Source organism: Canis lupus, chromosome 5 (genome assembly GCF_003254725.2).
Source record: "Canis lupus dingo isolate Sandy chromosome 5, ASM325472v2, whole genome shotgun sequence".
In the NCBI taxonomy this organism is placed as follows: Eukaryota; Metazoa; Chordata; class Mammalia; order Carnivora; family Canidae; genus Canis; species Canis lupus.
In genome coordinates, this window is record NC_064247.1 from 76,297,503 (window position 1) to 76,321,582 (window position 24,080).

A 24,080-nucleotide genomic window follows, 5' to 3' on the forward strand; every position below is an offset into this window, starting at 1 on the left:
AATTAGTTTGCTGTGTATCATTCTGATTTCTGTCATCATAGGAAACTATATTAGTAAATCTGGCAAGGAAGGGTTACTGCACTACTAGAAACTTCATCCACTGAGTGTACATAGAGTTGCTTCATCTGATTTTACATTTTCAACAAAGTATTTCAACAAAATGTCAGCAGACATTTCCATTTTTTTCTTTAAATTACTAAAATCAAAATGACAAATAGACAAGTATTGCTGCCCTGACTTCATTTAGCTTTAAAGATACACTGAAACTCTTAACCAGGATAAAATGGTTATTAGGCTTGTTCCGAGTTTAGGTAAATTGGAATCCAGTGTTCATGACCTAAGTGTGTGTTCTCTCCTGAACTGGACTGGCATTCTACTGTACATTCATGGAGCAGTAGCAGATTAGTTTTGCTAAACCAAAAACTCTAACCTAATCTGAAGAAAGCCAGTTCACTTTTTATCCAAGTACTCTGAGAAAAAGATGTTTCATATGGTATATTAGAAAATGTTGAATGTATAATCTCATTCCTAGAGGTATGGATTTTTAGAAGCCTACTAAGAAGATTTAGTCCTCACTCTGGGAAGAGATTTGGGGTGTAGAGTTTGTACAAAAAACTATAACATTATTAGTTTCCTGGCAACAGATTTCATTTATATAGTGTCTTTTTGTTTTGGTTCTAGTACTTTTAAAGTATTTTGCTTATTCTTTTTCATATAGTTGTCACGGGAGTGCCGAGCTGAAGTCCAAAGGATCCTACACCAACGTGCCATGGATGTTAAGCTGGATCCTGCCCTGCAGGATAAGTGCCTGATTGATCTGGGAAAATGGTGTAGTGAAAAAACAGAGACTGGACAGGTAGCTGACATAGTATATCTGACATAAAACTGTTTATCTTATGGTGGTAGTAATAATAATAATAATAACAACATTCATGATTAATATTTTATATAGAGTACAGCACTATATAATGCATCTCTATTTTGTTAGCATTATTTCTTCTTCATAAGAAATTCTAAGAAAAATTTTCTCTTTGGTCTCTATATCAGGAATAATTATACTTTTCCAGCAGTTGACTGGTTTATATATTATGGTTACTATATTTTGTAAATGATTATTATTTTCCCTCTTTGTGTTGCCTCTTTAAAAACTTGGCTCCAAAGGTATGGCCTGCCTCTAGCAAGTATATGAGATTTTATGGTAGGCATCTAGGTTACTGCTAGTTCCATCCCACTTTCTTTACTGTAATTTCTTTAACTATTTTTTAACTTGTTTTAAATTATTTTGTATTACCTTTTTTTTCTTTTCTCACTTTTATAAGGTACATTAAAGTCCTTTTGAGGGAAGGCAAGGTATAAACATAAATATATATAAATACTGGCATGTGTGAATAGTGTGCATGCCTTACAGTAGTCCTGCAAAATATGAAGGAATGGGACTTATTTTTTCCATTTAGTGATTGACAAAATTTAGGTGAAGTGTATTTATAGGAGTGAGGTGTACTGACTTCTTTACCTAATACTCAGGTCTAATCCCAGCCAGACACCTGGTCCATTGTCTTATAACCTTTCCATATAGGAAAGTATAGAGAAGAAGCAGCCTCCAAGAATTACAAGGATGCTGTGAATAGTTCCTAAAGATTTTGTGCTTGATTTAAAAAACAGAAAAGCTATATTAATACATTCTAACAAATTAAGTTAGGAGGTGGCTTCTGTCTTAAGGCAGGGAAATGAAGCAGCGAGGAATAACTGCTTGTTTAAAGCTCCAGTAATACTAGAACAAGGTGTGAATTCAGATTTCCAGGTTCCACTTTTACTGCTACAAAACACCCTCTGGGATTAAACCACCAACAACTCACCACGACAGGGATTTGGGCATTTTTTAAGAAGCAGCATGACTCACTACTCAGATTTGTTGGCCCTGGCAATATCATTTTCAGCAGTCTGCTTCCTGGGCCTGCGGCAGTTCTGTCATGTTTATTGTGGGAAAATGCCTGCAGTGGAGCTTTCTGCTGCCTTTGTCTAACGAAACAAAGGATATGGTTATATGGAATCCCAGAAAACAGTTTTCTTTCATACCCTCTTCAAAGTAACATTGAGGGGTCACCTGGGTGGCTCAGTGGTTGGGTGTCTGCCTTTGGCTCAGGGCATGATCCCTGAGTCCTGGGATCGAGTCCCACATCGGGCTCCCCTGAGGGAGCCTGCTTCTCCCTCTGCCTGTGTCTCTGCCTCTCTCTGCATCTCTCATGAATAAATAAATAAAATGTTAAAAAAAAAAAAAGTGACATTGAGAAAACTGCACTGTATTGCAGCCCATCACTGTGAAGCTCCTCTTAGGAAAAAGGATTCTGTGAATGGGATTTTTCCCTTAGCTGTTTTTCTTACTCCAAAGTTTTATGCATTTCTCTTCATCCCCACCCTTTGTGGCTGTTGTATAACTCCTATAACCCTGCTCGTCCATTCCTATTTTGGTTCTAAAACAGAGATTCTTGCAGAATACTAAGTTAAACTTGATCCTTTAATAGAGCCATTTGCTGAGAAATAGCTGTGGATATATTTGGGAAAGTGAGCTTCTTTTCTACTTAAAACCTCTAAATTACTAAAAGGAATAGTAATGGATTGATGCTATAAAGTCACTCTAGGTCAGGTTCCAAAGCCCAGAAAAGATAACTTTTAGATGCCCAAACCCTAGTGTGCTCACCTACTTTGCAGTTTTCCTCAGGATCCTTCTGTGTGGGGTGGGGTTAGAATCCCAGATTTGACTTGCAGAAGCCATCAGCTCTATGATGTGTTTTGGACCCTGGGTCCCAACCTACTTTGCTCACGAAGAGTCTTAAAATATTACGTGTCTTTCATTGTGAATCTGTTGTTTGATGATTATCTACATGCAGATTTAAAATGGGTGCAAAGATACCAAAATGCAGATAAAAAATGGAATGGCAGGTTGTTGATGGAATGGAATAAAGGCCTGATAAAATTTTTAGACTCTGGGGATGTCTGAACATTGACTCTTATTGGACTTATCGATTTGGCCTTCTGGATTTGCATGGCTATTGTACCCCCTTGACCCTCTTAACCACCCTGTTACATCAAGTACATATCTTTTCAACAATCTCAGTTTGGGGACTCAAATAAAGCTTTAGTGTTTCGTTCAGTGAAGTAGTTTTAGAAAGAAAAGATAAGGAGGACACTGAAAAGGAAGTAGACACTGTTCTCTTGAACAGCTTCCCTTGTTCAATTATGTAATTGAAAAATGCCAAAGGAATGCTTTCTTATTTGCAGGAGCTTGAGTGCCTCCAGGACCACCTCGATGACCTAGCTGTAGAGTGCAGAGATATAGTTGGCAACCTCACCGAGTTAGAGTCCGAGGTAAGCAGCTTGCGGCCAAAAGATAGCAGGTGTCCTGTCTACAGCCTGTCCTCTTTTCTCAGTCCTGCCCTTTCTTGGCCCCCGAAAGAACCGATTCCTTCTGTTGGCTTTGCAAAGAAGTATATTGTGTTGCTTCCTGAAACCCTTTCCTCATATCTCCCAAGAAACACCCTACACACTCAGCCCTTTGGTTTTCATCATCAATTAGAATTATCACAGTGATTAGACCAATCTGTTTCCTCTCCTTTAAGAAAAGATAGCAACTGTGCTTCGGATCTCTTAATCATATGCAAGACTAAAGACTAGTCCAAGTATCCCTATTCCTGTTCTCTTATTTTAGCTCTTTCAATTAGGTCATCTGGTCATGTATGTGTCATCAATAAAAAAATTAAAGGCTGGGACTTCCATTTGAACGTGGGAGACCACATTTAAATACATGTGTTTATCCCTGTTTCATCCTGAAACCCATAGAAATATTAAAAAAGAAATTAGAAAGTCTCATAAGCATAGACATGTTATTTAGAAATACAGAGCATTGCTGGGAAGGGAGCAGCTAATGTTAAAATTGTCTTGTGGGGGCAGAAATCAGGGAAACGGGGGATTGCTCTTTTTTTATCTTAAGCCTTTTAGAACCATTTGGTTTTTTTGAACCATTTGAGTTATCAAAATTGGCAATATGTAAAATTATATTTCCCAACTAGTCTTTTTTTTGCTTTCTATTTTTCAGAAGTCTGTTGCTTTCTTTCATTTTCTGTCATCTGCCTTCTCCTGTTCTCATTGTCCTATGGGCTTTTGAGGACATTCTAGGGTGTGGTCCTCTTTAAAGGAAGGTGTTATTTCAGCAGCTAGTGCTGCACAGAGGTTACTGTCTGCTTAAAGACATTTGTGTATGTTCTGCAGAGGCAGTGGTTTGTCACTTGTTAGGAGCTTATAAACTAAAGAAATATCAGTTACCCATATTTTCATTTTGAACTGCTTCGCCATTTGGAAAAATGCCAAATGCTAAACTCTAGTATTACTGTTTAATGTTTTTTTCTCTGCACTTTTCTTAATTCTGCTTTCTCTTTTTTGCTTAGGCTCAAGAGCTATCTCCCTCTAGAGAAACTTGCCTTTCAGAATATGATGGAGGAGCAATTCTGTCTGTGTTGGGACTGTCTAACCCAAAGCTAGAATAGCTCCTAAGTGTACATCTTAGATTACTTGCCCATCAGTTGCTACTGATTTGGAAACACAAACTGCCACCACTAACTCTTTCTAAAGCAGAATTATTAACGTGCTTAATCTTCTACAGGATATTCAAATAGAAGCCTTGCTGATGAGAGCCTGTGAACCCATAATTCAGAACTTTTGCCATGTAAGTAATGTCTAGAGAGACAGATTAGCAGCAGAACCAAATTCTCTGGGACTTTGGCCCTCAAGTATATTGCATTTACCTCTGTCTGCAGCATGTATGACTCCCAAGTGATAGATTGACAAGTTAGAGTTGAAAATGTAAACAAATTAAGAGGGGGTCCCACCATCCTGGGAAGTCTTATCGGATTATGCTTGGTAGGTGCCCTGGTGTGTGTGGTTAGCAGCATTTGTTGAGACGCCCTTCACAGAGGACAGAGGGAGGCCCTCCTGAGCACGGCTGAGGTGCTTCCAATACATGAGCTCAGGGTTTGTAGGCAGCAATAATAGCTTCTCCTTGTAAATTGAATGAATTCTGTTACCTTATTACTTTATTCACTTACTGAACTAGCTAAATTGTGGGGATAGAACCATAAGGATCTGACCACCAGGAGGCAGTGTTAGGCATGATCCTGAAGGCTGGTTGCTGGCATCATGAGGGGAAAAGAGCGAAAGGCCCCGCACAGTACATGTTCTTGTTGGAGCTTTGTGCAGGGCAACTTGCTGTGCAACCTCTAGTCCACTGAATGTTTATCCTCATAATTTCTGAGGCTGATTTTGATATAATTTATGATTTATCATGTTGAGGAAGGCTCTAGAATCAGTCTTGTTTTCATTTTTTATGAACTGGGGTGCACGATTTGTTCATTAATTGTTAGAAATTAAGTATAAGTGTGTACTGCATTCCCCAGGACGTGGCAGATAACCAGATTGACTCTGGGGACCTGATGGAGTGTCTGATTCAAAACAAACACCAGAAGGATATGAATGAGAAGTGCGCCATTGGAGTCACCCACTTCCAGCTGGTTAGTAACGCCAGGCAAACCCTTCCTGTCTTGGCTGCTTAGATAGTTATAAATTCCTTTCTCTTCCAGAGCATCAGAGCACCTCTTCTGTGAAAATCATTTTTTCCAAATATATGTCCTTTTCTGGTTCTCAAAAAATGTGGTCTTTATCCACTATGGCCAGGCACAATGGTAGGCTCTGGGAATGCAGTGCTAAATAATATGGAGTCTCTACCCTTAGAGAACAGGCAGTCCAGTGGGGATAGAGATGAGTGAGTCACATTGCTTGCTTTTGTAAGATATGTTAGCATTTGCTTACACAGCTAGTATCAGCAGTGCCTGCTGTTTTGTGTTACTTCAGTGCAGCAGCCCAAATATCTATCAGTACACTAGGCCCTAAGCCTTTTTTTTCTTAAATCATACTACCCAGGTCTGGCATCCAAATAAGGTTAAACTGTACTCTTCATAGTTGGCACAGATTTAAAGGAAGTGTTTCTGGTAAAGCAAGTACTTCCTTCCCGGGAGGATGAAATCTGTCATTTGTGTAAAATTGACCTCTTCTCAGGGCCTACAGCCTATCTGGCTGCCTTTACTAAATGATATCAAGGACCTCTGGAGTGTGGACACTGGAGACAGTGGGCAACAAACAAAGCCTGCCCAAGTCAATTCTATGTCTCTTATTCTAGTGAGAGAGACACAAAAACACAGTTACAAATAAACACAGTCTCATGTGGGCCTATGAAGAAAAATAAAGCCCTGTAAGAGCTGAAGGGTGAAGGAGAAAGAAGACTTCAGAAGGAGGTGTTTAAATTGAAGTGCCAGGGAGTGAGGAGCAGACCATGGTTGATTGATGGCAGGGGAAGGGGAGCGCTTGTGGCAGAGAGAGCAGCGTGATGGGAATGGGAGAATTGCAGAGTGCCTGGAAGGCAGGCTTCAGCACTCTGCAGTGTTCCCTAGCACTACTGATTGGAGCTTGCCACAGTGTTGCTGAGTTTCTTTCTCATCATCTTTTTCAGGTACAGATGAAGGATTTTCGCTTCTCTTACAAGTTTAAAATGGCCTGCAAGGAGGATGTGTTGAAGCTTTGCCCCAACATAAAAAAGAAGTATGTAGCTTTTAATTGATGCATTCTGCTTCCCTAGAGTCTGGACAGATATCCGGTGTTCTGGTAGGATTAGCCTCAGAAGCCTGCACTCTCCCGCAGTAATGTGACTGAGTACTTGGACTGTGTGGCCAGGTCATCTTGCTAGCTGCCTGGAGCCACAGGGGGCGCAGGTGGTTCTGACACGGAGAACCCAGAGGCTAAGGAAGCCGTTTTAATGTTCCCAGCTTTGGGCTGTCTGAGGAAGCAGATCCAGACTGTGCATGTGCACTTAGAGAAGTAAGGTACAGTGTGAATGAGAACTTAACCCACTTCCCCTCGATGTCATTCCATTATGTCAGCTCTTCAGGAGAGCAGCAGGGGCTTTTACTGAGTTTAGAGGTCTAGTGAAGAAACAAAAACTGTATTCATTTAAGAATTAGGTCTCAATGAGAGAGTGATGAGCTCTTAATAGCATGGCTGTCCCAGTTCTTCCATCTTAATCTTCATCAAAGACATAGCCCAGAGTTAAGAGCAGCATTCCTCTCTGGTCACATGTTTTTAACAAAACAAGCATTGAACTGTCCTTGCATACATGTCCCCTCTCTGGCCTCCCTGCCAGGCAGGAATGTAGCCTGCCTTCAGACGTTTGGAACTACTGCTTTTAGCACTCCGTGAACACAGTGAGACTTACAGAGAAGGTATTCAGAAGCAAGTAAAGAGGTTCTGCACTCTGGGGTGGTGATCTGGTCCCTGCCCCAGCCTAGCTCTCTGCTCTCATGTGGCTCCAGCCAGTCTCAGCCTTCTCCTTTCCTTGCCAGGGTGGATGTGGTGATCTGCCTGAGCACCACCGTGCGCAATGACACTCTCCAGGAAGCCAAGGAACACAGGGTATCCCTGAAGTGCCGCAAGCAGCTACGGGTGGAAGAGCTAGAGATGGTAATGCCTCCTAGCATGGCCTCTGAGCCCAGAAACACAGGGGCAGGATCTAGAAAGTTGGGTGAAGGGTGAGGGCAAATTGGAAGATTTAAGCCACTATTGTGATTGTTAAGACTTGGAGCCTTCCACTGAAATTTTACCATGTGACAGCTTGTTGCTTTACTTTTCCTAACCAATAAAATGTTTTTACCACGTGTAACTGGAAGTTCAACTATAAGGCAGGCTCTAAGCATGTGATACAATCATTGCATCAGTAATGCCCTCAAGAGGGCAGCCCCGGTGGCGCAGCGGTTTAGCGCCACCTGCAGCCCAGGGCATGATTCGGGCTCTCTGCATGGAGCCTGCTTCTCCCTCTGCCTATATCTCTGCTTCTCATTCTCTCTCTATGAATAAATAAATAAAATCTTTTAAAAAAAAATAATGCCCTCAATAGGGACACCTGGGTGGCTCAGCAGTTGAGTGTCTGCCTTCACCTCAGGGTGTGATCCTGGGATCGAGTCTTGCAACGGGCTCCCTGCATGGAGCCTGATTCTCCCTCAGCCTATGTCTCTGCCTCTCTCTCTCTCTATGTGTCTCATGAATAAATAAATAAAATCTTAAAAAAAAAAAGCCCTCAAGGATCAAGGGTCTCTCCCTATTGTCTCTGCTGTTAACAGCACCAGCTTAATTATAAGGCTGGTTTCCCTCATAATGGCCACCTGCAAACAGCTGGGCTACTTGCTGCAACATTTGTCTCCAGCAGCAAAGTATAAAGGGAAACCTCCCTTCCCAACAGCCCATAGCAAGATCCTTCCCTCAATAATATATATATATATATTTTTTAATAATATATATTTTTAATTGTTTATTTATTTGAGAGAGCACAAGCCTGGGCGGGATGGGGGTGGGCAGAGGGAGAAGCAGACTCCCCACTGAGCTGGGAGCCCGATATGGGGCTTGGTCCCCTGATACCAGGACCCTGGTATCATGACCTGAGCCAAAGTCAGATGCTTAACTGAGCCACCCAGGTGCCTCTCCCTCAATTTTCGTCTACCAGTTTGAGAACTTTGCCCACTCCCTGACCAATAGCAGTCTCCAGTCTACAGATCCTGAAGTGACACAGTTGTTGGCAAGTCAGCTGCAATGTGTACTGTAAGAGGAAACTTCTTACTTTACTTTTGAGGTTAAACCATGTTAAGAAAACAGCTAAAAGTATGTTTAATATATTCTGTATTGTGAATCACACTTCACCTTGTTTTAAGGAAAAACTAGTAATGAATACTGAACACCAATAATATCACAAAAGTTCCATTACCAGATTTTCCTATGGGGCGGGAGTGATTCAATAATTATGTTTAAGTGGAGCTGCCTTAATGTCCTATTATAATTAAGACTTTGGGTCCCTAGCTTTGAACTTTACTCTTCTGGTAAAATAGTAATAATAAAAGTAGAACCCTATATTTTACATAATGGTTTTAACTTTCTAAACTGGTTTCCACATCATATGATTTAACATCATTTCACAGGGGATCCCTGGGTGGCTCAGCGGTTTAGCACCTGCCTTTGGCCCAGGGCGCGATCCTGGAGTCCCGGGATCGAGTCCCATGTCAGGCTCCCGGCATGGAGCCTGCTTCTCTCTCTGTCTGTGTCTCTGCCCCCCGCCCCTCATAAATAAATAAATAAATCTTTAAAAAAAAACAAACAATAACATCATTTCTCAGCAATCCTGTGAAGGGGCCTGGACAAGTGACAGCATTTTGTTTTGCAAAGAAAGTCCATCTAGCTAGTTAATGGCAGAATTGAAACTAAATCCCAGATGTCCTTGTACTAAGGTAGCCACACTGCTGCTACTTTGCTATGTAAAAGTTGTGATCACTAGACAAGATCCAGTCAATACATGAGTGTATAGAACATTTGACATCTCCAGTTTAGAATAAGCTCACTTTTCTCTGCTGGTTCCCTTTTCATGCAGACAGAGGATATCCGCCTGGAACCAGATCTGTATGAAGCTTGCAAGACCGACATCAAGAATTACTGTTCCACTGTGCAGTATGGCAATGCTCAGGTAACTGTTTTTATTTTCTAATTATGAAAACAGGAAGGTGATATTTTAATAATTCTTTGCTGGTGGGACCTCCTCACATTCTATCCAGCCTAATCATCCCCTCCTTAAGCCATACCAGACTTCTCCCAAAGGAAGTTCCTTACCTGCATTCCTCTTGATCTCCTGTTCATTGTCTTCCCTTTATCAGGTTACCTTGTCCTTCCCCACCATGTCCACCTGAGAAGCTCTTCATGATCCTTCAAATGCCTCCTCCTCTCCATAGCTTTCCTAACACCATGCACCTCCCTTACTCTGTGCCCATTGCACGGAAGTTCTTAACTAGTTCTTATTCTTATGTAATAATCACCTGGGAAACTTTGTTTCTTTAATGCACAGAACAGGGCCCTACCCAAAATTGTCAGGAATGAAGTACAACCAAGTGATTTTTTTCTTTTAATGTTCTTCCAGTGACTCAACTACCTTTTCTAGTTCAGGGCATCCCATGGTGCTTTAGCCTTTGGGATAGTAGCTTTGTTGTCTTCTTATATCTGTTATTGCTGTTCCAAAGTCTGATGTCAATTTCATCCTCATTTCTGTGCAGAGCATCTCCTCTGAGTTTTCTCTTTAATACCCATAATTCTGCTGTGATGTAATCATGGATGGAATTTTTTTTTTTTTTTTAAGTCTCTTTAGCTTGGGACACCTGGGTAGCTCAGCAGTTTAGCATCTGCCTTCAGCCCTGAGCATGATCCTGGGGTCTTGGGATTGAGTCCCACATCAGGCTCCCTGCGTGGAGCCTGCTTCTGTCTCTGCCTATGTCTCTCTCTCTCTCTCTCTCTCTCTCTCTCTCTCTCTGTCTCATGAATAAGTAAATAAAATCTTAAAAAAAAAATAAAAATAAAGTCTCTTTATCCTACTTGGCTCTTTCAGTCTTAAAATTCATGTTTTTCTTCAGTTTGAGGAAGTTCTTAATTACTGGTTTTTCAAACACTGACTTTTCCTTCCTTCTAGAACTCAGACAGTTGGAACATCTGAATCTGCCCTCCATGTTTCTTAACGTTTTCTTTCATACTTTCCATTTCTTTGCTGTATGTACTGCATTGAGGTGTAATTCCTCAGTTCCACTTCCCATCTTATACGTGCATTCTTCAGCTCTGTCCATTCAGAGACCACCTGTTTCCAAGATCCATGATTGGTTCTTCGCACAACCATCTGTTCTTGATTCTCATTTACCATTTCTTTCTGTATTGTCCTGAGGATATTAAATATATTTTTTTGGGATCCCTAGGTGGCTCAGCGGTTTAGCGCCTGCCTTTGGCCCAGGGCGCAATCCTGGAGTCCCGGGATTGAGTTTCCACGTTGGGTTCCCGGCATGGAGCCTGCTTCTCCCTCCTCCTGTGTCTCTGCCTCTCTCTCTCTCTCTCTCTCTCTCTCTCTCAGAAATAAATGAATCTTAAAAATAAATATATTTTTTGATTGCTCTATTACTTTTACTCCTTTCAGTTACTTGGTGATTCCTAGTTGTGCCTTCAAGATTTCCTAGAAGTCTTATGACTTTGTTTACAACCCTAGTTATTGCAGCTCCCCATCCACTTCTCTTCTTTATCATTTGTTTATAATATCTAAAAAGTTGGTGTAGGGAAGGGCAGATTTCAGGATACACTTTATTCACTATCTTAAAATCCATCATGTGGCATTTTTATGCTTTTATGTTAACCCACTTGTCTTTTTTATTATAGTTATTTGTTTATAAAAACTTGCCCTGTGGGATTATATATTCTTCAGGGATAAGGACTGGGTCTCATTCATACCTAGCATCTAATGCTCTATTTTCATGTGGTAAATGGTGAGTTGAACTGAACCTCTTGGCTTGTGCCTACTGTCCAGTCAAGGGCTGTTGCTCCAGAGAAAGGTAGAGAGGCAAATATGTGCTCCAAAAGGAATTCTTGACAAGGAAGAGCTAGAAGGCAGAAGAAACCAGGAATCCTGAGTAGGTTTCCTTCCTTTTAGACTCCACTGCAGCCTGCTCAACTCATCCATTATTTTTATACAGTCTGGTTCACTGTTAGCCATCAAGCTGTGAATCTATAAATGTAATTCTCCTTGCTGAGCAAATTCTGATTCCTGTTGCTTAGGAATTAGGAATGGAATGAAAGAGGGGGAGTGCATTCAGGACTGAAGGCTACAGTCAGAGCACATGGATTATCAAGCTCTGGTACACCCCCTAACATGACCATGATTCTTGTGCCCTAGATTATTGAATGTCTGAAAGAAAACAAGAAGCAGCTAAGTACCCGTTGCCACCAGAAAGTTTTTAAGCTGCAGGAGACAGAGATGATGGACCCAGAACTAGACTATACGCTCATGAGAGTCTGCAAGCAGATGATAAAGGTAAGGGATCCAAAACCAGGGGGTAAGCACAGGGTAATTAAAAATAACATCAGGAATCCCTGGGTGGCGCAGTGGTTTGGCGCCTGCCTTTGGCCCAGGGCGCGATCCTGGAGACCCGGGATCGAATCCCACATCGGGCTCCCGGTGCATGGAGCCTGCTTCTCCCTCTGCCTATGTCTCTGCCTCTCTCTCTCTCTCTGTGACTATCATAAATAAAAATTAAAATTAAAAAAAAATAAAAAAATAAAAATAACATCAGCTTCTTTAAACTTCAGAGCAAATTTGTGTAATCTTTCCATTCAACCTTTTTTATACAGATGACACAGTGGTTCTCCTAGTGTGGTCCCTAGACCAGCCACATCAGCATCACCTGGGTACTCAAATGCTTGGGCCCACCTTGTATCTACTGATTCAGAAACTCTAGGAGCGGGGCTGTGAGGTTTAACAAGCCTTTCAGGTGATTTTGATGCAGGCTCAAATTTGAAAACCACTGAGCTAAGCTAACTGACCTCCCTTTTACCTAAGGCCCAAGTGAATAGATAATCAGTGAATATATGATTAGTCTTTTAGGGTGGTTAGTGGTAGGTATACTGAGAAAGCCACCACCAAATGTCCTGATCATCCACCTACCACAATCAAAAGGCTTTTCTGTTCTACGAGTTCTTTTGTTTCATACACTTCTCCAGTAAACATTCTCTGCAGCAGGGCTGACTTGAGAACCTAGATGCCAGTTCCTGGATCTATCCACATAAATAAAGAGAGTCAATCTAAGATTCTGATGCCTTGTTTAAAATAAAATGCTTTATTAAAATCAACCTAAAAATAAAATAATACTTTAAAATAAAATGGTACTTCTTGGGCACCCCATGTGGCTCAGCTATTTAGCGCCACCTTCAGTCCAGGGCCTGATCCTGGAGACCCGGGATCGAGTCCCATGTCAGGCTTCCTTTTTTTTTTTTTTTTTTTTTTTTAAATTTTTTTTTTTTATTATTTATTTATTATGATAGTCACAGAGAGAGAGAGAGGCAGAGACACAGGCAGAGGGAGAAGCAGGCTCCATGCACTGGGAGCCCGATGTGGGACTTGATCCTGGGTCTCCAGAATCGCGCCCTGGGCCAAAGGCAGGCGCCAAACCGCTGCGCCACCCAGGGATCCCCCCATGTCAGGCTTCCTACATGGAGCCTGTTTCTCCCTCTGCCTGTGTCTCTGCCCCCCTCCCCATCTCTCATGAATAAATAAATAAAATCTTTTTAAAAAGTGGTACTTCAGGGGATCCCTGGGTGGCTCAGCGATTTAGCGCCTGCCTTTGGCCCAGGGCGCGATCCTGGAGACCCTGGATTGAGTCCCACATCAGGCTCCCTATATGGAGCCTGCTTCTTCCTCTGCCTGTCTCTGCCTCTCTCTCTCTCTCTCTCTCTCTGTGTGTGTGTGTGACTATCATGAATAAATAAATAAAATCTTTAAAAAAAAAAAAAGATTTGAGTCCCATGTAAAAGCAGAAATATCAGACTCTGATTTCAGGGCATTGTGTAAGATTTTGATGACTTTTATAAAAATCAGTCAGCAAGCCACGTCAGCAACCTGTATTAAGATATCAGTAGACTTTAATTAGCAGATAGACTGTTGATTAGCACATAGAGATGGAATTTATTATTAGTCCAGAATGGATCTCTCTTACTTGAAGGATATTAACAAGTGTTCAGGGTCTAGCCACACAGTTTAGTAAGATTATAGCCCCTATAGTTAAAAGATGAACTAGACCAGTCCTTTCCCCACATTACTGTTGACATTGACTCGTGGGTGATTTTTAAGTTTCCCATTGGGATTGGGTAGATAGGACTTGTGGGTGACCTGGCCCACCTGGTACAGTGTTATGTTCATACTTAAACAGTATATAAGCTCAGGAGATGACATGTAATATAACAGCCATGTATGTACAGATTCAGTCCTGTGCAAAATAGGAAACAGTGAGGGTAGCAGAACCATGAGAGATATAGTAGAGAATAGATGGATGAAGAAAAGGGAAGTTGAGGCTGGGTGCGTATACAGACTTAGCTGTTTCTCTTGTACCAAGTGATATCTTCAAGCCTGTTCTGTCATTAGAACACCAGTAGGTGAAAGAATGATATGGATGATGTTAATTGCTGTATTTAAATAACTACTTCAAATAAATAAACAAACAAACAAATACTTATGTAAAACTTTATTTCTTGCAGAGGTTCTGTCCAGAAGCAGATTCCAAAACCATGTTGCAGTGCTTGAAGCAAAATAAAAACAGTGAATTGATGGATCCCAAATGCAAACAGATGATAACCAAGCGCCAGATCACCCAGAACACAGGTAACGTCGTGGCCTGGCTTTCCTGGTTCCAACTGAGTATGGCTCCAGTGGAACTGAGTTGATATATACCTCCCTCATTAAACTACAGGAGTTTTGTTGTATGTGGATTTTTAAGGGTAGAATAAGCAAATTGACTTCCTTCTTCAAAGAGTATCTGGGAGATCAGAATGAAAATCATAGGAAGGAGGAGACAGGAGTAATAGCTGGAATTCTTTGAAAAGTCTAGAGATTTAACAAAACTTCGTGCATGGGGTGGGAGAATGTATGGGTCATGTCTTTTAGAACAGAGAAGTTTCTGCTCTGAGTTCCAAGACTTTGTAACATAGTGGGTATTCTCACTCAGTGTTTTCCAAAACATCTGTTATGGGGAAGGTTGGGGATGACTGCTTGATTTTTGTGAGAACTACTACTGGTACCAGCAGACCCTGCAGAGCTGCTGCAAAGGAGAATTTCTGGGGTCTTCGTCTCCACATCTACTCTTTCATTAAGTTCTATTGCTGGTTAAAAGCAGCATAGTTAGGGCAGCCAGGGTGGCTCAGTGGTTTAGTGCCGCCTTCAGCCCAGGGCGTGATCCTGGAGACCCAAGATCGAGTCCCACATCGGGCTCCCTACATGGAACCTGTTTCTCCCTTTGCCTGTGTCTCTGCCTCTGTCTCTCTCTCTGTCTCTCTCTCTCTCTGTCTCTCTCATAAATAAATAAAATCTTTAAAAAAAAAAAAAAACAGCATAGTGAGAGCTCAGCCAGTGTTGAGCAAATAAATCAGTGGTTTGTTGTCGTTAACATAAAGTGCCCCCTTTTGAAAGGTAAATCTCTAATATTTGTGAATCAAGGTGGAATATTTTATCATGCACTTCTGACTTTCCACTCTAGATTACCGCTTAAACCCTGTGTTAAGGAAAGCCTGTAAAGCTGACATTCCTAAATTCTGCCATGGTATCCTGACAAAGGCCAAGGATGATTCAGAGCTAGAAGGTCAAGTCATCTCTTGCCTCAAGCTGAGATATGCTGATCAGGTAAACTGGCTTGAACTCTTCACAGAGGTGTGTTTGGAGAGGCCCCTCTACTCCTGGTAGGTTTTTCTTTGAAAATCCCTCGCTTGCTCCTACTTTCCCAAGACCTTTTTCATACCTTCTCAAATCAGGGGCCAAATAAAAAGCTGAAATTGTCTGATATGCTGTGAAATCTCCCTTTGTCACATGTAGCGGCTCTCTTCAGACTGTGAAGACCAGATCCGGATTATTATCCAGGAGTCTGCTCTGGATTACAGACTAGATCCTCAGCTCCAGCTACACTGCTCAGATGAGGTAGGATTTGGGTATGAAGCTGGTTGTGAACAGAGCTGGTCAGAGAAATGTTTATTAGAGAAAAGTTCTGTATTCTCTTTCTCTTCAGTCTTAAAGACAGAAAGAGAAAATGCTCCTATAATAGCACTAAAGAAACACCTGTTCTTGAAAATTATTTGACTTTCTAGTTAGAAAAAGCCATTTGGAGAACTTTGTTCAACATATGTCAATTTTAGGGGATCATAGCTAAAGATTTTTTTAAATGAAGCTTACTCATAAAGCTGTCCAAAGAAGGCTAAGTTTTTAAGCTTTGGTATGGTCTGTGTTTTAAAACCCGTGTGTCTGTCTGTGTGTGTGTGTGTGTGTGTGTGTGTGTGTGGCCAAATTGTGAGTCTGGGTTGACCTTGAACCTTTATAAAGCATTTGCTTTTAGTATTTCACTTGGCTATATTACTTTCGTCCTCTGTCGTCAAGTAGTAGCCTTCTTTGTGATCAGTCCTGGGACAGTCTGACTCAAATCTCAGGGTTGGCAGCATAAAGATTGGTACACTAACTGGTTTTTGACTCTGTGTACCAGTTCCTATGAAGGAGAATGGGGCCCAGCATTTTGTACAGGAGGGAAGGGAGTGAAGTCCATCAGGAATACTGTTTGAGAGGGTCTGTTTGTCCTTGTGGGAGGATCACCAAATCTACAGGTTGCAGAGACGAAGTTTCTAGTCAGATTAGAGGTGGCCTTGTGTTTTGTGTGTCTCCTGAACAGATCTCCAATCTGTGTGCTGAAGAAGCAGCAGCCCAAGAACAGACGGGTCAAGTAGAGGAGTGCCTCAAAGTTAACCTGCTCAAAATCAAAACAGACACCTGTAAAAAGGTAACCACCATAGATTAGCTTTTCCCCTGCCTGCTTTCACTCCTTTTTCTGACATCTCTCTCTCTCTTTTTTATTTTTATTTTTTTAAGATTTTATTTATTTATTCATTAGAGACACAGAGAGAGGCAGAGACATAGGCAGAGGGAGAAGCAGGCTCCATGCAGGGAACCCGATGTGGGACTTGATCCCGGGACTCCAGGATCACAACCTGAGCCAAAGGCAGACACCCAACCACTGAACCACCCAGGCATCCCTTTTTCTGACATCTCAGTGACAACATCTAAACCTTCCGGCTCAGAATTACAAAACCTTAATTGGGTTCTTGACAATCACCTCTATAACTTAAGTATTCTTTCACATGTACTATTTGTGAATATGTCTCATCTGCATGACCAGACCATTGTTTAAGGGCACTGTGAATAGAGTGCCGAGAGCAAAATGTCAAGTCCAGGATATCAATCAGTACACTTACTGCATCCATTAAAATCATTTGAGAATTAGCATATAAAAACAAAGTTTTCAAAATATGACTGCTAAATATACGTTATCTTACAAAATTGCAACAAGGTAATATATGTGATCTTTTTTAAAAAGCTATTTTTTTCTTAAAAAGTGTTTCATGATGTCATTGTTAAGCCAGTGTGACTGTTGGACACATCTTTTCATCTGCTGAAAGGCTTCCGATTATACATGGTCTGAGGAATGGGGGGACTTGGCGGAAAGCTAAATCCAGATATTTTCCTTGGACTGCGTTGTCATCAGATGATCCCATTTAACTTTGAAGAGGACTTTTTGAACAATATTTGATTTTTTTTTTTAATTTATTTATGATAGTCACACACAGAGAGAGAGAGAGAGGCAGAGACATAGGCAGAGGGAGAAGCAGGCTCCATGCACCGGGAGCCCGATGTGGGATTCGATCCCGGGTCTCCAGGATCGCGCCCTGGGCCAAAGGCAGGCGCCAAACCGCTGCGCCACCCAGGGATCCTTGAACAATATTTGAGTTTTGGTTTTTGTTTTCTTGTTTTTGTTGTTGTTGTTCTACAGGGACTATAGTCTTTCTTTTGAGAGCAAACTAATTTTTATTTAAGAAAGCCTTTCTGGGGGCACGTGGGTGACACGGTGTGTGTTCTCTCTCTTTTTCTCAAATTAATTAATTAAAAAAAACATTTCTGACCTGTCTTTACCTACTTTTTCATTGTGTATAAATGAAGAGACTGCAGAGCTGATTTCATTTCCATCATGATTATATTCCTCATGTTCAAAACATATTTAAACCCAGTAAGAATTGTACCTCCAGTAAAAGTTATGCTCCCTCAGTTTGTTTTTTTCTTTTGAGGATAATGGAGGTAATATGAAATATTTTGTAAACATTGACCTTTGAGAATTTTAAGATAGCATAAAATTTTAAGATGGCAGTCTTCTTATAAAAGTAAGAAAATAGCTATATTATAGCAGTATAAATACTAACATTTAGTATTTAATAATATGGCATGCCAGACTGCCAAAACCCAAATCTGATTTTATAATCCTCCACTTTACTTAGCACAGAGCTTTGCTTACACTAGGTCTCCAAGTGTATTTATGGAATTAAATCAGTTGCTAAAAAATCTATATTCTTTGCATCATCCCCACATTGCCACCTATCTCAGAGTAAGTTCTCTTGTTAACCCTCAACCTTTTCTCCTTGAACTTTTTTGTTTATATATATTTTCCAGTAATGGATCTGATGCATTTCCTCTATAAAGGCTCTCTACCATGATTTTCCCTTCCTAGGAAGTGTTAAACATGCTGAAGGAAAGCAAAGCAGACATCTTTGTGGACCCAGTCCTTCATACAGCCTGTGCCCTGGACATTAAACACCACTGTGCAGCCATTACCCCTGGCCGAGGGCGTCGTAAGTCACTATTCACTCTGACCCTCTCTGAACTCTCTCAGACTCTCTCTAAGAGCACTTAGAGCTGCTCTGTTCTGTAGCTACAGCTCAGCCACAAACAACATCCTCTGGGGGCTTGGTTGATGCCAGGACTAGGCTTTTGTGGCAGAATGAATTTAGGACTAATCCTGCAGGTTTGAACTGACCTAGCCATGTCCAGAGGTAAGGATTTGATGAAAAGGGAAGGTTGAGTTATTTATCAGGGAAGCAAAACGTAGTCATCATCATTGCCCTCTTCCCCTTTATCCAAACTAGAACAGCTTCATTGACTTTCCCAGTAGCCGTACTGCATGGATCCTGGGCAGATAGAAAGTTGTTTCCAGGCCAGGCATGCCAAGTAAAAACGAGAGAGGATTTAAGAGTCTCTGGGCAGCTCGCCTTGGAAGTTCAATATCATTCTTCTTCAAGTTAAATCTTGGGTCAAGTTTCCTAGAATGAATTTAAGTTTGTATAGCCTGTAAATCAGAATTGTCTGGTGGCGAGGTCCCCTTCTCCCCAAGCTTACAGAAACTTCTGTTCTGGATGATTTCAGACTCTTCTGCCTTTTCTTCCATAGAAATGTCCTGCCTCATGGAGGCCCTGGAGGATAAGCGGGTGAGATTACAACCTGAGTGCAAAAAACGCCTCAATGACCGGATTGAAATGTGGAGTTATGCAGCAAAGGTAATGACCAAGTGAATTACTTGAAATGGCCATCTTCTCAGTCAGTTCCCCAGATACTCCACCAGTCTTCTTGTCCTTGTGGCGAGACCAGCAGTAAGAGTATTTGAGAAGTCTCGGTGTCCTTGAAGCCTGCTCAGCTTCCCTGCACCCGCAGCCACCATCTCCTTTTGCACTGGTCTGTGTCTGCGGGCTTTCTCCTCATTGCTCATAGTCTTCCATGGGAAAGCAAGTCACCCAAAGGATGAGGTTGAAGCCAACCGTGCCAGGAGAACCCAGACATCATGCCCACGGGAAAGCAAGCAGGCTGGCCACTGCTGTCTTAAAGCTTGTTTTTCTGATTCCACACAGTGTTTGGGAGGAGCATATGTATGTGACACTAGCCCTGGGTCTTGGTGAGGCTGAAACAGGGGAATAATCAGGGAAAGAGACATCAGGACACCTGGCAAACTTGGACTGGGGGAGATTTTTCCTATAAAATCAGTGAGAAGAACAGTTCTTCTCATGTATTTATTGCTTTTTGGTGTATAAAACATACTGATGGCCGTATTACCTCACTTGAACCTTGAAACCCAGCAGGTTAATGAAGTGATGATTTCCTCACTTTATGGTGGTGGAAACTGTGACTTGCCTTAAGGTCCCTCAGTGAGAAAGTCAGGTTTCTAGATCGACACTCTTGGTATCACCTAACACCAGGATGGACATTTGGGAATGTCTTACATTAAGATAGTGACCATGAGAATAGCCCCCTCTTCCTTGACCAGTTCCTCCTGTCACCGACATGAAAGGTCAGGGGTTACAGGAAGGACCACGAAAAGTCTTCATACCTAGATGTAAGGGAAATGAAGGGAAGGGATCATAGCTGTCAAAGTAGCAAGCACATCCCTCACCCCTTTTTCCAAGTGAACATAGTTGGCTTGGAAGCCCTCAGTTAGGTGAGGCAACAGAGAGGTGCCCAGTCTCTTCCTTGCTTCCCACTTGCCCCAGTCAGTTGCTAAGCATCGCTGCAGAATGTCTCCACTGCTTGTCTCATCTCCGCAAATGTCAGTGCTCAGATTGTATTCATCCGAAACCTTCCTACTCTGCTTTGTGTGTATGGGATGAGCACATATACATCTCTGGGCAGACCCTCTCTGGCACCGAGGCTAAGGTGAGACCCAAAAGAGCAGGTCCCTGTGCACCCTGGGGAGACTTTCGGTCCTGAATCTGCTCTCGTGGGCTGCATAAAGAGAGGTCCACTTGAGAAAGCAGCGAGGACAACAGCATGAAAACTGGCTAGACTGCAAGTCCGTGACTGTGGAAATGATGCTGTGTGTTCTGCCAGCCTGAGTCACTTTCACACATTGTTTCTACTGGGGGCAATGCTCATGATTTAATGGTGAGTGACAAACAGTCAAGATACAGAACCAGCATCCAACACGGTCTCAACCATTCTCTGTGTTTTTAAAAATAAACCAGAATACATAAGAACCTGTGACATTGTACTAGTAGCCACCTCCCATCCCTTGGGCCTCTAGGTCTTCATCTATAATATGGGAGTAATCCACTTTCAAGGATTTGTATGAGGACTAAATGATTGAAAACATGTCAGTGTGGCACCTGGGTGGCTCAGTCAGTTGAATGTCTGACTCTTGATCTCAGCTTGGATCTTGATTTCAGGGTCATGAGTTCAAGCCCTGCCATTGGCTCCATGCCGGGCATAGAGCCTAGTTGGAAAACAAAACCCTGTGGGCCTCTCTCTCAGCGCCCCAGACACGGTGAGGTCTTCAGTGTAAGGGCTACTGTCAGGTTGGTGGTGGTGATTGCCATTATGAATGATATGAGACCCCACCTCTTTGTATTTTCTTAATTTTGTACAGTAGATATATACCATGTTATGATCAGGAAAAGGAATTGCAGCACTGTGTTTGATTTACTTGTCCCTTGTCCTTTCTCCCCAAAGAAGTGGCATCAGTTAAACTAGGAATTGAGAGAGGCGAGTTAGAACTAGTGCTGCCCCCAGCCCGGTTCTCTCTGAGGCCAATGCTGCTGTTTGTCCTTCCAGGTGGCCCCCGCAGATGGCTTCTCTGACCTTGCCATGCAAGTGATGACCTCTCCATCAAAGAACTACATTCTCTCTGTCATCAGTGGGAGCATCTGTATATTGTTCCTGATTGGTCTGATGTGTGGACGTATCACCAAGCGAGTAACACGAGAGCTCAAGGACAGGTAGAGCCACCTTGACCAGCAGAGGAACGGCCTGGCCTGTTGGTGCCCAGTGTATACAGCCCTCCTGTATAGTGTACCCACTCACCTCGTTCTTCTCGGAGGTGGCACCAACACCCGCGTTAGAGCAGCAGCAGGTATCCTCTGCACTGTCCCGTCTCCAACTTCGCCCGTGTCCATGGTGTCCTCCTCCTCCTCGACCATTTTGTGCAGCATCAGCAGCTGGCCGCTTTGGTTATTGCCTGGGTTGGCAAATTTGGGTTTACCTGCCCGTAGACAAGTCTCTCTCATACCAATGGAACTACCAATACTTCCAGAACCAACTTACCTGACCTGCAACTCAAATGATTTTTAAAAAAAGAAAAAAACAAACACCAAAAAAAAAAGAAATTTTTAAAGAAAGAAAAAAATGTATATAGTAACACATCTCCTCCAGGCTTGATTTGGGCAATGGGGTTATTTCTTCTGTGTGACTATAAAATGAAGGCAGGACTTTAGGGGAAAACACACACCCAATATGCTATCACTGGGATGTCTTGCTCATTTCTCAAAAGCACCTTTGGACCATGTGGGGGCCATGGACTTCACCGAGGAGTGGGAAACCACTAACCAGCCTGCTTTGGGTCTTGTTTTCTTCTGCTGAAATAGTGATGCCTTCCAGTTCCCACGTTAATAGAGCCACTGCTGGTCACGACCCCAAGGCCATGAGTATTTCTATGATCTTCTCACTTCAGTGAAGTAGAGCAAGCATGAGCTTCCCTAGGCCAACGGCACATGAGTTGGGAGGAGATCAGAAGTGTGTGAATCTGGTCAGTCGCTTGATCTGCACGGGGAGGCTGGACCCTGCATCCCCAGGAGCAGGATCCCAGGCATCTTCCCCCTCCAGGCTAGCACAGGACTCAGCCACACTTGGATTGACCCTGCTGAGGGATAGCAGTTATTCTAGAAGGCCTGTCAGGAGGCAATGACTACAGGAGGGGAGGGAGCTCAGGGCAGGGAGGAGGGGGCAGGGATTGATTCACTTTGCTTTGTGTTTCAGGCAACAGTGCAGGTCAGAGACAGTGGCTTATACAGATTTAGTGTGGTCTTAGGGTATGACTGGCAGTCCAACCTGACCCTTCTGTGGGCTCAAGGCCACCTTCCCAGACAAGCTCTCTTATGCCTCTTTGTGGAGAGGACTTGGAAAGTTAACTATGTTTAAAGATGGAGCTTTTTCTCCTTTTTTTTTTTCCTTTCCATTTACTGCGTACACCCACTGTAGTAGGCATTGGCTAAACATTGTACTTTAATGATTCATCAGTCTTTCCAGAATCTGAGCTTTATGGAAGCAGTCTTCCTGGCCATCCTCCCTCGTCTTTCCAGTGTGGGATGACAGGTTTGGAGTATAACGGGGAGGGGTGCAGGCATCACAGTGCAACCTGGCACACCTTAGTTTGAGTTTGGGGCGTGGAGTTATGGTGGCTGCACCAGAAGGCGGCATGTACAGTAGGAGATATATTTATATAATATATATTTTATTAACCTGTTAGACGTTCCACAGAGTATTATAAATCACGTGCCTAAAACTGTCCACATAGACCATGGCACCCTTCCTTGCCCTGGCCCTCCTTTGCCACCGTCCACATGGGCTGCAGGACCTACACAACATTTGTCTCCCCTGAAATGTGTTCGATACAAAGTGGGTCAGATTGTGGATCAGTTGATTCAAATTACTCCTTGTCTAATCTGACTGACATATTTTTGAATACTGTGGTTTTCTTCTTTTTGTTGTTGCTACCCTTCCTGGAGTCAGGGGGTCCAGAAGCCAGCTGTATCCCCCTGCATGGGGTACGTCCAGTCACCAAGGAGAGCTGCTAAGCTGCTTGGTCCCCTCTGTCCTGCTCTTAGGCTCTTCCTGGGATTACTCAGTCATAAAACTTGAAACTCTTGGAGTCTAGGCCACAGCCCCCTACTACCACCGTTGTGGGAATGATTTGGGCTGGTCCAGATGGTCCACCTCCAGGAGATCCCAGCTGGGATGTGGAAGCTTGGGAAGGAGAACTGGAGATGTCATCTAAATGCAAGCCCCCAACTGATGTGTCTGGCGTGGTTTATAGGATAGAACAAACATTCACCATTTGATGAGTGTGCGGTACCATTCTCCATCTGTACATTCTCCCTCCCAGTGTATGTAAAATATCTCCATAGTTGAATGTGCCTCGACATTTTGGTTTTGTCTGAAGTGAGAGACAGTCTCATTAGTTGTCTGCAGCAAATCTGGATGCTTGAAAAGGAGTTTGATTCTTGAAATATTTGTCATCTTTAGAAATGGTCAAAATAAAAGGGATACTTCTGCCAGTATTTTCAGTTGCTTGTTGCTAGAAAAGCATTTCACCATCCTGCTTGGAATAGTTTCGTGTGGCTGGTTCTTGAGAGTCCCAGGTGGTGTCCTGAGCAGTGTTCTACCTCCAGGGGGCCCAGTACCTTCTGAACCTGCAGCCCAGCTGTATCCATTCTGGCCCTCATTCCATGTAACAGCACTGGTTCTGGGCCTCTTGGGTCTGTCGTGCGTAAATCAGCTAGTCAAGGGTTAATCAAAAAGGAAACCATGGCCCTAGTGGAAGAGCCAATCTCTTCTGGTATCTAGCCCGTGAACAATAACAAACAGCCAATGTTGGGCCCTGGGGGGTGGGGGGTGGGGTGGTAGGGAGGGTGGGGGTGGGATTGGGTATTGGGGGATTCCAAGATCAAGACTTCAGGCACTTGCTGAAAATTACAGTAGCCAGGTTACTCATCTAGTCTTGTCCGTGCACTCACACATAGCTCCACAACAT

General features: G+C 42.8%; 1 protein-coding gene across 1 annotated transcript in view; it reads left to right on the plus strand.

The window, feature by feature from the left end:
• Positions 1-23,607, plus strand: part of GLG1 (golgi glycoprotein 1) — a 147,836-nt gene extending 124,229 nt beyond the window's left edge. The window contains exons 12-26 of the mRNA XM_025426826.3: positions 719-856; positions 3,280-3,366; positions 4,658-4,720; positions 5,448-5,561; positions 6,557-6,645; positions 7,443-7,560; positions 9,512-9,604; positions 11,837-11,974; positions 14,191-14,314; positions 15,186-15,328; positions 15,518-15,619; positions 16,359-16,466; positions 18,243-18,363; positions 18,959-19,065; positions 21,107-23,607. Coding sequence (XP_025282611.1) covers positions 719-856; positions 3,280-3,366; positions 4,658-4,720; positions 5,448-5,561; positions 6,557-6,645; positions 7,443-7,560; positions 9,512-9,604; positions 11,837-11,974; positions 14,191-14,314; positions 15,186-15,328; positions 15,518-15,619; positions 16,359-16,466; positions 18,243-18,363; positions 18,959-19,065; positions 21,107-21,274 — 1,713 coding nt within the window. The 3' untranslated portion in view covers positions 21,275-23,607. The remainder of the gene's footprint in view (positions 1-718; positions 857-3,279; positions 3,367-4,657; positions 4,721-5,447; positions 5,562-6,556; positions 6,646-7,442; positions 7,561-9,511; positions 9,605-11,836; positions 11,975-14,190; positions 14,315-15,185; positions 15,329-15,517; positions 15,620-16,358; positions 16,467-18,242; positions 18,364-18,958; positions 19,066-21,106) is intronic.
• Positions 23,608-24,080: the final 473 nt, after the last annotated feature.